Here is a 13,176-nt window from a genome sequence, read left to right as displayed (position 1 = left end):
TAGCTTGACTTCCTACTGCTCAATGAGGTGGTGTGTAATCTCTTTTCCAGTGTGCTAAACTAGGTTACAGTCTCTAGGTAACCCTGAGACAGCCATCTCTTTCACTTGGCAAAATACATGGCTATAAAACTGGATTTCCATCCCTGGCCAGAAGATTACAAATGGCAGTTTTTTCTAAATTAGGATATTTTCAATACCTCACATGAGATATGAGGCACTGTGCTTGAGAGGAAGGTGATTTTACAGACTCTTAGAGCATACCCAAAATGACAGTCTGTTTTTCAAAATGATCTATGATATTCATTTGTTGAAATTTTATTACTTTTGTAATTTAATTCAATTTATCCCATTTTATTGCTGCGCAGGGCACTGCTACCTTATTTGCCTCTCTTGTCCTTCTGGATAAGGATGTTTCTTATTTTATTATAAGCATGATGGCTTCTAGATTAAAGCAGCCTGCTCAATAAAACTGTTTTCATTGGCATCAACCATCTCTGAGCCCACCTCTACTTTTGTAGAATTTTCATGCAAACAAATATTGGCAGTGATTTATGAAGCATTTTTGTGGTTAATCAAGTTCCAGCTCTCATTTTCTGCTTAGAGATTAAAGATTTTATTCAGAAATGCTTCCCTGCATCAGAAATCATAGAAAAGAGCAAATTGCAATAGAAATTGGTTGTGATTATTTTTTGTGAGGATACAGACTAAGAATATAGTAATATCAAACTGACTTTAAAACACAAAGACGTCAGATGACTTCTTTCTGAATCCAAAGTTGTGTAGTATTTTTAAGAAATCCTGGGGATATTTTAGGGGATAGTTGAGTTGGTCTGTGAGTCAAAAGGGATAGGAGTAGGTGAGAAGGTGAGTCCACACGCTTGTTTGCAGAGGCTGCTGCTTCAGTTCAGTTCAGTTCAGTTCAGTCACTCAGTCGTGTCCGACTCTTTCCACCCCGTGAATCGCAGCACCCCAGGCCTCCCTGTCCATCACCAACTCCCGGAGTTTACTCAAACTCATGCCCATAGAGTCGGTGATGCCATCCAGCCATCTCATCCTCTGTCGTCCCCTTCTCCTCCTGCCCCCAATCCCTCCCAGCATCAGGGTCTTTTCCAATGAGTCAACTCTTCGCATGAGGTGGCCAAAGTATTGGAGTTTCAGCTTCAGCATCAGTCCTTCCAATGAACACCCAGCACTGATCTCCTTTAGCTGAATGGAAACATGGAACATGTACATAGGTGTGGGCAATGATATGTACTGGATGATTCTTTTAGCAAATTTTATTTATACTTATAATCCATATGAGTTGCATGTTTTTATAGTTAAGGATACTGGATTTGTAGTTAAATGCTATTTTAAAGTAAAAGGTCGCCTTCCTTTCTAAAAATAAGAGTAAAGACTGTATATTTGAAGGCTCCTCAGTGCCCTGTGCAGCCCTTTCCTCTGTATTTGGACACGGCAATGGGGCTATTGTGATTTCAAGAAGCAGTGCAGTTGACTGATCCTGCTTGCCCAGTCTGATTGGTGTCTGATGTTCCTGTTTGTAGGATTGACGCAGACTTCTTTAAAAATACCGTCTTGATCCAGCTTCTCTATTTTTTTTTTTTTTAACCATCCAGTGGATTGTAAACTCCTTGAAGTTTAGCCTCAGTCCTTGGCAGTATGTAGAAACGCCTTTATTGGAAACGACTTCAAAGATTTCTTAATTCCCATTCCTGCTTCTTTTTGTTCAGGCCTTATCTTTTTGGTATCTTTCTGAAGTGTTGGACTCCAGTCACTTGTTTCAGACTCACCATGGGTGCTTCTAAAAACCACAGTTCCCTGGGCCAACTTAATCTGAGTTTTTGAAGAGCAGGTGCTGGGGATTGGTGATGCGAATGCCCAGTGAAGTTGAAAACTTGCATCCCCGTGGCCAGGCCACTGCCATTTCTCACTTTCAGTGTTTTGGTGGCTTCCTATTTAGTGGCTCTGCTTCTCTTATCTCCCTGTGGCCGTGGTTCTCAAACTTGGATGCACATTAAAATGTTCACAGGGAGATTAAAAGTTCGGCCTTGCCTCCAGAGGGTTCTGAGTTGATTGTCTGGAATGGGCCCTGTGTATTCAAAATTGTAAGAACATCACGGGACATTGGAATGGACAACCAGAATGAGTACAGCTCTCCAAGGCCTGTTCTCCACACTGCAGAATGATCCTTCCCAGGATTTTGTGCCAATTCTTGTCAGGCTTCTACTCAGCTCCTCCTGTGGCTTCTGTTCTTGCTGCAGAAAAAGCCTAGCCTCTTAACAGAGGCTTCAAGGCCCACATGATTAGGCACCTGTTGTCTGTCCAAGTTCATTCCCTACACTCTCCTACTGGACTTCACTTCATCCACACTGGTCTTGTCAATATTCCTTGACTAGCCCTATCTCAAGACTTTGTACCTTCAGCTACCTTCACCTGGAACAATCTTCCCCAATAGCCATATGTCTTGCTCCCCTACCTCCACCCACATTTTGTCCAGATCTCTGATCAAGTATCACCTTATCACCTTCCCTTCTTCCCTTTCTAAAATAGCAGCCGTCATCACTGTTCATTGTCTAATTATTTCTTCTTTTATTTCTTCATAAGCTTTTAATTTGACAATTACCTAAATGTTACATATGAATCTGCCATTTATCATCTGTTTCACTCTCATGAGTGGATGCTCCCTGAGGACAGAGAGTTTTATTTTTTTCTCTTCATCCATTGTATCCCCCAACACCAAGAATGGGCCCTGGCACATAGTTGGTACTCGGAAGTTACTTGTGACAGTTGGATTCTTGGACTGTCTCAGAAGCCTGGGCTTCAACGCTGAAGTGAGTTGTGAGGGCAGCAACAGCCTGTTTGCTGGCTGTGCAATTACCCCGTTATGGCCGCCAGTTTCCCTCCTGTCTTTTAGTGTCTGTAGAAAGGAAGTAATCTGATTCATTAACTTCACAAGGGGCCTTCCCCGATAGCTCAGTTGGTAAAAGTCCACCTGCAATGCAGGAGACCCTAGTTCGATTCCTGGATCAGGAAGATCCCCTGGAGAAGGGACAGGCTGCCCACTCCAGTATTCTTGGGCTTCCCTGGTGGCTCAACTGGTAAAGAATCTGCCTGCGATGCAGGAGACCTGGGTTCGATCCCTGGGTTGGAAAGATCCCCTGGAGAAGGAAAAGGCTACCTATTCCAATATTCTGGCCTGAAGAATTCCATGTCCTGAATAGTCCATGGGGTCGCAAAGAGTCGGACACAACTGAGCGACTTTCATATTCAACAACATCTTCATAGTCAAGCTACCCTATGTTCACCAAAGGTAGAGAGGAATGGCACCCCTCTATGTTTTTGGAGAGAATTGCATCTATATGAGCAAGAAGCAAGAGTCTGTTTTGGAAAAACTGGACTGAGTTCTTTATGTCATCTGGGAAACTTCATACCAAGTAGATTAAGTGACTTTGAACTTGGAAATATCCACATCCTAACAGTTTATTGAGCTTTATTGGATTTGTAGAACATTTAAAGACCATCCAAACTCAACTGGGAGATCAAAATGAACAGGTTGATGCAGACCTCTCCCCTTCTGCCTTTTTGCAGCAGTACTGAAAGTGATGCCCTCATGCCTGTGGATGATAAACACAAAGACCTGGCTTTCTGGTGTGTTTTGCTGTGTCCTGATAACTTCCCTGGTCTGATCTTTGCCATGAACCCTCCCCATTGTCATCCTTGCTGTGAACCTGGCTTTCAGAACTACCCCTATCGCCTCTGCTAAGGAGCCCTGCCATATATTGTAAAAGTAGTTGGCCTCAAGGCAGATTTGTTAAAGTTTATTTGATGGAGCTTCTTAAGAAATAAATCTCCAATTATTGGAAATAAAATCCATCAGGTTACAGAATCTGCTAGAGGCAGAAATTAGCAATTTGACTGTTACTCACAGAGGTTTTGCATTCATTTCATTGAGCAATGGAAGTAAGGCAGCCCACTCTGCAAGATGCAAGGACAGAACTTAATTTCCACATGTCATCTCTTCTCCTTTTTGATTTTCACTGGTAAATTTACTCTTCCTATGTCCTTGAAGAATGGCTCAGGAAGTAGCAGTGTCATTACTTTATTTTCATTTAAAATGATCTTCAATTATTAAAGCTATGTTTATTCATTTGTAAAAACATTCAGAGGATATAGAAGTTTACAGAGTAAAATGTGTAAGTCCCCTTTTAGAAAAAAAAAAAACAGGATTCTGTGCTACACAATATTCCACAACTTGCTTTCCCCCTTGCTAATTTCTCATGAGTACATAGCTGTATGATATTCCACTACATGAATGTCCTAAGACTTTTTAGACAGTTGGCTATCAAAAGAAACTAGGGATTTAGCAGGTTTTAATCATTACAAATGATCAGTCCTGGGTGTTCATTGGAAGGACTGATGCTGAAGCTGAAACTCCAATACTTTGGCCACTTCATGCGAAGAGTTGACTCGTTGGAAAAGACCCTGATGCTGGGAGGGATTGGGGGCAGGAGGAGAAGGGGATGACAGAGGATGAGATGGCTGGATGGCATCACTGACTCAATGGACATGAGTTTGAGTAAACTCCGGGAGTTGGTGATGGACAGGGAGGCCTGGTGTGCTGCGATTCATGGGGTCACAAAGAGTCGGACACGACTGAGTGACTGAACTGAACTGAACTGAGCTGAATCATTACAAATAATAAAGGTGAATATCTTTAGCCTTTTACAATTTTGTGTATTTGTGAAAATGTCTGAAACCAAATCATAGGACTTTAAGAAGACATGCACTGTACAACTCTTCATACTCCTATGACTTCGTGTCATCTCTGTTATCTGCGTGGCCCCCACAGGCATTTTATTTGTTATCCTGACTATAAGATAAATTCCTAAAAGTAGAATTACTCAGTCTGAAAAAACTACAAATATAAAATGCTATTGTTACACTGCGCTCCAAAATATTTATTTTGGAATAAAGTCCCTTTATGTTGTTGCCAGTTGAAAGGCATTATTGTGAGAAATCCAGGGCATGAACCCAGTATTGTTTGATTATGTTTATTTTATAGGCAAAGAGACAACGAGTCATTTCCATGCCATTTCTAGCTCAAATAAGGGGGCCAGTACACTGGAAGCCAAAGACTGCACGTAAATGGAAATATTTAACATGATCCTGATTTTTCTTTCTTAAGCAATCAAATGCAAACCAACCAAACAAGCATAATGCTATAGATCTCTGCACATACCTGAGCCAAGGGATGGTGCTGACTAGAGAAGCCGCGGTAGTGTCGGCAGGAGGGGCAACAGCGCTGGTGAGGGGTTCATGGTGATGGTTTTTACGGTTGTGGTTGTAGCTCAATTATTGTTGCACAATCATGTCTGGTCTGAAGCTTGATGCAGTCCTACTGGTTTTCCAGATGTGCTGTGATCTTTTAAAATCAGGAACTATAGACGTTTTTCTAATGGTTCACAGCGTTGTTTGGGGTTTTAACTATGCCCCCAGGAGGGAACTCAGTTTACTCTCTGGTTCTGCACCTGGATGGCAGAGGAGGTTTGGCACCTGCAAGTGCATTTGCTCACAATAAATAGGCTGTTTTGCGTCAGGTCTTTGCCTTTTGCCTGCAAAGATGGACTCGTAGCTTCATTCTCTAGAGCTCTCTCTTGTGCTTTCTGCTTTGTTAAAAACTTGCTTTCTGCAGTTGTTTTTTTTTTTTAATCAGTCTGAAGCTTTCCTTTTAAATAACTTGAATTAGAAATGAAAGCTGAAGATTTATTTAAAAAGAAAGAAAAACCTAGAGCTGGTTCGGCTCCTGTGGGTGCTAGTTCTAGGTCTTGCAGCTGGTTGGGTTGACAGAACCAGCATCTCCAGGAAATTAAGAGGAGATCTCAGTGTTATCCTGAGGTCTTGGAAGACCTCTCTTATTATATCAGGACTTGATGAAACTGAGCAAGTCACTTTACTTAATTGAGTCTCAATTTTCCCCCAAATCAGTCATCTTCAGCTAAAAGCCACCAGTGGCCAGGCAGGAAAAGTGAGGAGGGGACAGCTCTGTGTAGAAAGGTCAGCGGTAACCACTTAGGGCATATGAGGTTGCATCTTCAGAATCTCCCAATTAAAAAAAGAAAAGTATCCATCCTCCCTGTGTGATTCCATTGGGAATAGTGTCCAAAAGAGCCAAGAAAACGGGAGAGGCAAAGGCATGTGTGCCTGCTCATGCCCTGGAAGCCCCCTTCCAGGTGCTGTGATGGATGAAATGACTGCCTCACTGAACACAGATGAGGACAGACTAAGGCAGCACAGTGACAATGTGTGTGTAATCTCTTTAAGCTGGAAATAAACCATCCCATAAGAACTAGTCTTCAAGTTATGTCTCAGACAAGAGGGTGCTCATAGCTAAAACAGAGTCTTCCTTTTCACAGTCAGCTATGAGTATTTACGTTTTTATCCAGTCATGTACTGAGTTGTAACGTTCCAAGCTGTGTGCCCCATCAAAGCCGAACCACCCTTATTCCTTGTCAGCTGGATGGTCTAGTGGAGCTCAACCTCACAAATGTTAGCGCGCGAGATACTAGTTCACTATAGTCGCAGTGAAGGCTCTGAAGGAATGGTAGGGATTCCTGACCCAGACTGACTGAGAGGAAGGGACATCACCTGGAAAGATTTTGGGGCCACATATGGAACATAATTCATTTAACACCATGTCTGAATTTTACTCAGTCACACACCGTTGTTCAAGGACTGACTTGACCTGCTGGGAGAGTTTTGTTTGGACTGCGTGGTGCTGATCCATGTACCATTTACAGCTTAAACTGCGTGCTGGACTCAGTCGCTTCAGTTGTGTCAGACTCTTTGCAATCTATGGACTGTAGCCCGCCAGGCTCCTCTGTCCATGGGATTCTCCAGGCAAGAATAGTGGAGTGGGTTGCAGTGCCCTCCTCCAGGGGATCTTCCCAACTCAGGAATCGAACCGACATCTTCGGCATGCTCCTGCCTTGCAGGCTGGTTCTTTACCCACTGAGCCACCTGGGAAGCCCAAAGTTTAAACTAGAGGCTTTAACCCTTTTTATTTCTTGTTTTCTTCCATCTAACCCTCATGTACAACTTTGGGAAGTGGGTTGCGCTTCTTTTCAAATAATTCTGGCCTTATGAGAGAGATTTGAGAAGGCAGTAGAAAATGAGAGATTCAAGGTTTTACATGTGTTCTTGACTCTTTAGGAGCCAAACTTCAGGAAGGCTAGAGAAGCTTTCCTTTGGTGTCCTGGCTACAGGCTGTGCCTCTCATTCCAATTAATTACCACAACAGATGGTAAGAGAGTGTCTGCAGCCTGTCCTCACCACTGAGGGAGGGGGGCATGCCGAGGGTCTTTCAGTGATGTTTCTGTTCCCAAGAAGAGCACACTTCGTACTTCCTGTACAGATGAGGAAAATGGTTGCCGATTTGGTCCAGACCTGGATGATCTCTGTCCATATGTGCGTAGCAAACCCAGGCCTACAATGCTGCCAGTCTCCTGTTTCAAGTTATTCTCCTATGTTGCAAGCTGCACACCGAAAAACAACCACCACCAGTGCCATATGGTTTAAAAGATCAAAGACCCAGTTCTGAATATATTTCTAGCTGACTGTACTTCAAATGTCTTAAATATGTTTCTACAGATGGGGAGCTTGGAGCATTAAAGAGGTAAAACACATGTGTGTGAGCCATGCTTGTGGTCTGGGCAGGAGGGTGAAAAGTGAAAACCACTGATCTGTGCGTTCCTCTTCCTCTTAGGTTCGCATCTTCACGTACCTCATTGGACGAGAGGCTGCTTTTGCAGACAATCTCAAGTGGATGGCCTGTGCCAACAAAGGTAGGTCCCCTGATGAGTTCAGTTCTGAATAACTTCTCTGTGGATGTGCAGAAATGGAGATAGTCATGAGGAAGTGGAGACTTCTACCAGAAGGCTGTGAATTCTTAGATAAGGCCTGGATGTTTCTAAATGATTATGATCGATTTGGAACAGATTTCTCCAAAAATGTATGTAAAACGTTGAGGTTATAGTAAAGTGGAACGGTTAAGCCTTTCCACTCTATTCCTTAGTAGCTGAGTGATTTTGGGAGAATTACTACGGCAGAACCATTTACTGTGCACCAAATATCAATGTGCTCACCATTCCCAGCCACCTTGCATTAGTTCAGTAGGCCAGTAGGCTTTAAACAAATCCAACCTGGGTCATTTATGAGCTAAAACACATATGGGCTGATGTGGTGGTGTCTACACTCTCTTCTGCTCTTGTGAACTCTGAAGTGACATAACAGGATAGATGAGATAGCCTGGGTTCCTACGTGGCCACATGCGGCAGGATTCTTCTTTTCCACTCACCCTGTCCTCTGCCATCTGCCAACCCATGACAGATGCAAAGTCTGTTTGATGAGCCTTTGTATTAGGCCACTGAGATTTCCAGATTGCTATGTTCTCATAGCATAACTTAGCCTACATAACTAACTTAGTTACTTTTATTAGCCTGCTTCAGTGGTCTGATTTTCAAAGTGGAGAGGGTAATAATAGCTTTTCCTTTGATTCTTATTGAATATAAGGGCTAAAAATTGAAATGGTACAGATTAGGTGCCTAGTTAAGTGCTGGGACATAGGAAGTACTCAGTAATGGTTGACTTTTCTACATTCACAGGTTAGTTGATGAATGATCCTCTGATGTATGTTGGAACAGAGCTTTAGGAAAGGCACAGGGTGGGAAGGAATAGGGCCTCCAATATATGAAGGACTTCTTTTCATTCTACACACAACCAAAGAAGGCAAAACATAGGAGGTAGATAGGTAGGGGAATCTAGATTCCTTGAATATTAACCCAGACTCCTCGAGTTCAGATCCAGCTTCTACCAAACACTAATTATGGTAGTGGATGCTACCAGACCTACCTGAGTCTATCACCTAAAAACAGGGGTAATGATGATACCTGCCCCAGACACATGCTGTGAGCATGACATGAGGCCATGCAGGTAAAGCTGGTAGTTCAGTGCCTGGTACAAAAATGCCGCATATGATTTCCTGGTGATATATTGATCTTTGGTTATGTCTTATCTCTGCTGTGATGCTACACGGTTCCTGAGAGCAGCCTGTCAATCTGATTTCCTCTTGAGCACTCTGACACACCACAATCTCCTGCTGTACATAGATTGGCTGCTTCTTTAAGGTTTGAAAAATGAGTAAATCAACTATCAATACTAATAAAGGATGATGTGTCCATGGGGTTGCAAAGAGTCAGACACAAGTGAGTGACTGAACTGTACTGAACTGTGTCCTGCTGTACAGTAAATTGGTTTTGGTAGATACGGGTAGTATCGTTGTACATTGCCTGCTAAGGCATCCTTTATAAAAGTTCCAGTGTATGTTAGTGGAAGAGAGGGGACTCAAGGAAGGGCTGGCAGTTCTCAGCTTTAATTTGGTGAACTTAAGACAAAGTTATTTTAGTTGCAAGCAAGCAAAGTTGCTCCCTGAAATTAAAGAGTGTACTGGAGAGAGGAGAGTGAGTCAGAACCTAGAGCGGGAAGGAACTCTCATGTATCTCAAGATTGACAAGGGGGCTGTGCTTTTGTTTTTCTTTTTCTTCTTGGTTTATTTCTATATCCCATGGCATTTTTCTTGTCTATACATAGACTTTCTCTGCTAGGGCGTGTGCTTATCAAAAATAGCTATCTCATGCCTGCTGCTAAGTCATGTCAGTCATGTCAGACTCTTAGCGACCCCATGGACTGTAGCCTACCAGGCTCCTCTGTCCATGGGATTTCCCAGGCAAGAGTACTGGAGTGGGTTGCCATTGCCTTCTCCCATCCCATGCCTAGCATACTCATTTGTTCATATAACACCTGTGTAAAAAAATGAGCTTATATCTTCTCCATTTGAGATTGATTCAGTTCAGTTCATTTGCTCAGTAGTGTCCGACTCTTTGTGACCCCATGGACTGCAGCTAGCCAGGCTTCCTTGTCCATTACCAATACCCAGAGCTTGCTCAAACTCATGTCCATTGAATTGCTGATGCCATCCCACCATCTCATCCTCTGTTGTCCCCTTCTCCTCCTGCCTTCAATCTTTCCCAGCATCAGGGTTTTTCCAATGAGTCAGTTCTTCGCATCAGCTGGCCAACGTATTGGAGTTTCAGCTTCAGCATCAGTCCTTCCAATGAGTATTCAGGACTGATTTCCTTTAGGATTGACTGGTTTGATCTCCTTGCAGTCTGAGGGACTCTTAAGAGTCTTCTCCAACACCACAGTTCAAAAGCATCAATTCTTCAGTGCTCAGCCTTCTTGATACTCTCACATCCATACATGTCTACTGGAAAAACCATAGCCTCGACTAAGATGGACCTTTGTTGTCTCTGCTTTTTAATAAGCTGTCTAGGTTGGTCATAACTTTTCTTCCAAGGAGCAAGCATCTTTTAATTTCATGGTTGCTGTCACCATCTGGAGTGATTTTGGAGCTCAAAAAAATAAAGTCTCTCACCTTTTCCATTGTTTCCCCATCTATTTGCCGTGAAGTGATGAGACTGGATGCCATGATGTTAGTTTTCTGAATGTTGAGTTTTAAGCCAACATTTTCACTCTCCTCTTTCACTTTCATCAAGTGGCTTTTTAGTTCTTCTTTGTTGTCTGCCATAAGGGTGGTATCATTTGCATATCTGATGTTATTGATATTTCTCCTGGCAATCTTGACTCCAGCTTGTGCTTCATCCAGCCCAGCATTTTGCATGATGTACTCTGCATATAAGTTAAATAAGCAGGGTGACAATATATAGCCTTGACATATTCCTTTTATGATTTGGAACCAATCTGTTGTTCCATGTCTGGTTCTAACTTGCTTCTGGATCTGCTTACAGATTTCTCAGGAGGCAGGTCAGGTGGTCTGGTATTACTGTCTCTTTAAGAATTATCCACAGTTTGTTGTGATCCATGCAGTCAAAGGCTTTGGCATAGTCAATAAAGCAGAAGTAGATGTCTTTCCTGGAACTCTCTTGCTTTTTTGATGATCCAATGGATGTTGGCAATTTGATCTCTGGTTCCTCTGCCTTTTCTAAAACCAGCTTGAACATCTGGAAGTTCACAGTTCATGTACTGTTGAAGCCTGGCTTGGAGAATTTTGAGCATGACTTTGCTAGCGTGTGAGATGGGTGCAATCGTGCAGTAGTTTGAACATTTTTTGGCATTGCCTTTCAGATTGGTATGAAAACTGACTTTTTCGAATCCTGTGGCCCCTACTGAGTTTTCCAAATTTGCTGGCATATTGAGTGCAGCACTTTAACAATATCATCTTTTAGGATTTGAAAAAGTAAAACTGGAATTCTATCACTTCCACTAGCTTTGTTCGTAGTGATGCTTCCTAAGGCCCACTTGACTTTGGACTCCAGGATGTCTGTCTCTAGGTGAATGATCTTGGTTATCTGGGTCATGAAATATTTTTTGCATAGTTGTGCTATGTATTCTTGCCACCTCTTCTTAATATCCTAACTGATTAGCAACTCTAAATTCTGATTTCAAGCCTCCTTCTTCCTCCCCCCTGCAAAATTATGACATCCAGATTGGGCAAGGTCTTCCCCAACCTGAACTGCATAGGCAAAGATAAGCCCGCAGAGAAAAATGCCAACAAATATGCTCTGCAGGACTCAGCACTGAGGGTAAATGGATATGGAAACTTCTCAGAATGTATGTGTATAGCCAAGCAAGTAAACCTCTGCCTCAGTTTTCTTTGCTTCACTGTGTCTTTAATTATCTGCTTCTACTTGAAGCAAGTCTCAACTTCCTCATCTAAAAAGTGGAACTCTGCTTGAAAGATTTGAACATTTCCTTGAATCTCTAGAATAACATGTTCAATTATTTTAGCTTATTGGCTGGTCCACCTCACTCAAAGTATCAGTAATTCTGATTGTCTCAGACTTGGCTTCTTTTGAGGGGGGGATATAAAAAAAAGTAGGCACAGGGAGATGAAGGCTGCATGGATCTTAGATTGCCTCTGAGTAAAGAGACCATTGAATAATTTTTGGAACTTTGTTAACATTTGAACGAGCTACACTTTCCCTAATTTTTCCTTGATTTTGTGGTCTTGAAAAAAGACTCCTTTCCATTTTTTTTTTAATTTTTAAAAGTTTTTCTGTTATTTCTGCCACATCAGACTGCAATTCTTCCCATCAGCGAGTATGCATTTAGTCATGGGATATTGTTTTTACCACTGTCTGTGTCCAGCTGATGAAAATTACTGAAGTTGAAGTCTTGTCTTAATCAACTAATATTACACCATAATTTAGTTTTAGTCATTGTTTATAAGAATCCTTGAAGCATCCTTTTGAAGACATTTTAGCCAGCTCAGAGTATTTCAGGGCCTGGCCATAGAATATAGATTTGTAAGTTCTGAGTGCAGCACTTGGAAAATTCAAGGAGGTAATAGTAGCTGCTTAGCTGGCCCAGCCGCTTGATTCTGCTGTGATTCTCCTTCTCTTCCTGTCCAAATCCAGTTTTTTCCTTCCCTGCCAGAGTCAGTCCTTCACAATAATTCCACCTCCCTACTCTGCTTCTCTTCTAAAGGTCTTTGAGAAGAAAATGCCATTGTTTGCCACTCTTCAAAGTAGCAGTTGCCATCAAAATGTCAGGTTCCAGTCATCTGTGCCCATATAAACATCGGCTTTGTGTTGCGTCAGTTATGAGGTTTAGCCCACGTAACGTCGGTGAGCAAGTATTCTTCTATGGTCATTAATTAAATCATTGTTTATACTCTCAGATTGTTATAGTATGGAGGCAGCATAACATTTTTCATCTCGAGTGACATGAGGTCCAGGGAGGCTTCTTCCCCACCCACCACATATTTTTGCCCTGACTCAGCCAAGTTCTTCAGTGAAGTGAAACATTAGCATTTGGGGACCAGAGCGGATCCAGGGAAGCCCAGAGAGAAGCCTGTTGACTGACTGACCAGAGTGACCCTGCGGAGGAGCAGGAGTCGTCACCGCCAGCACATTGTCCCCGGGTCAGTGGTCAAGGACCTGCTATTGGCGCAAAACTTCTTGTTTGGAAGCCTGGTAGCCACGAGACAGTTCTCAAGTCAGCGGACCTCTGGAAATAAGTATCTGAGCATATTCATAGCCCTTACAGGAGTTCTCTGCCTCCTCCATCCCACTAGCAAAATCCAGAGAGGCCTGGAGCTCA

At 42.6% G+C, this 13,176-nt stretch overlaps 1 protein-coding gene across 3 annotated transcripts in view; it reads left to right on the top strand.

Moving 5' to 3' along the window:
- Positions 1 to 13,176, top strand: part of CACNA2D3 (calcium voltage-gated channel auxiliary subunit alpha2delta 3) — an 848,944-nt gene that overhangs the window by 565,881 nt on the left and 269,887 nt on the right. For all 3 annotated transcript variants that reach the window (XM_070455902.1, XM_070455901.1, XM_070455900.1), the window contains exon 12: positions 7,763 to 7,841. In XM_070455902.1, coding sequence (XP_070312003.1) covers positions 7,763 to 7,841 — 79 coding nt within the window. The remainder of the gene's footprint in view (positions 1 to 7,762; positions 7,842 to 13,176) is intronic.

This window comes from Odocoileus virginianus, chromosome 26, assembly GCF_023699985.2.
Source record: "Odocoileus virginianus isolate 20LAN1187 ecotype Illinois chromosome 26, Ovbor_1.2, whole genome shotgun sequence".
NCBI classification, from domain to species: domain Eukaryota; kingdom Metazoa; phylum Chordata; class Mammalia; order Artiodactyla; family Cervidae; genus Odocoileus; species Odocoileus virginianus.
This window is presented reverse-complemented; position numbering and strand designations above follow the sequence as displayed.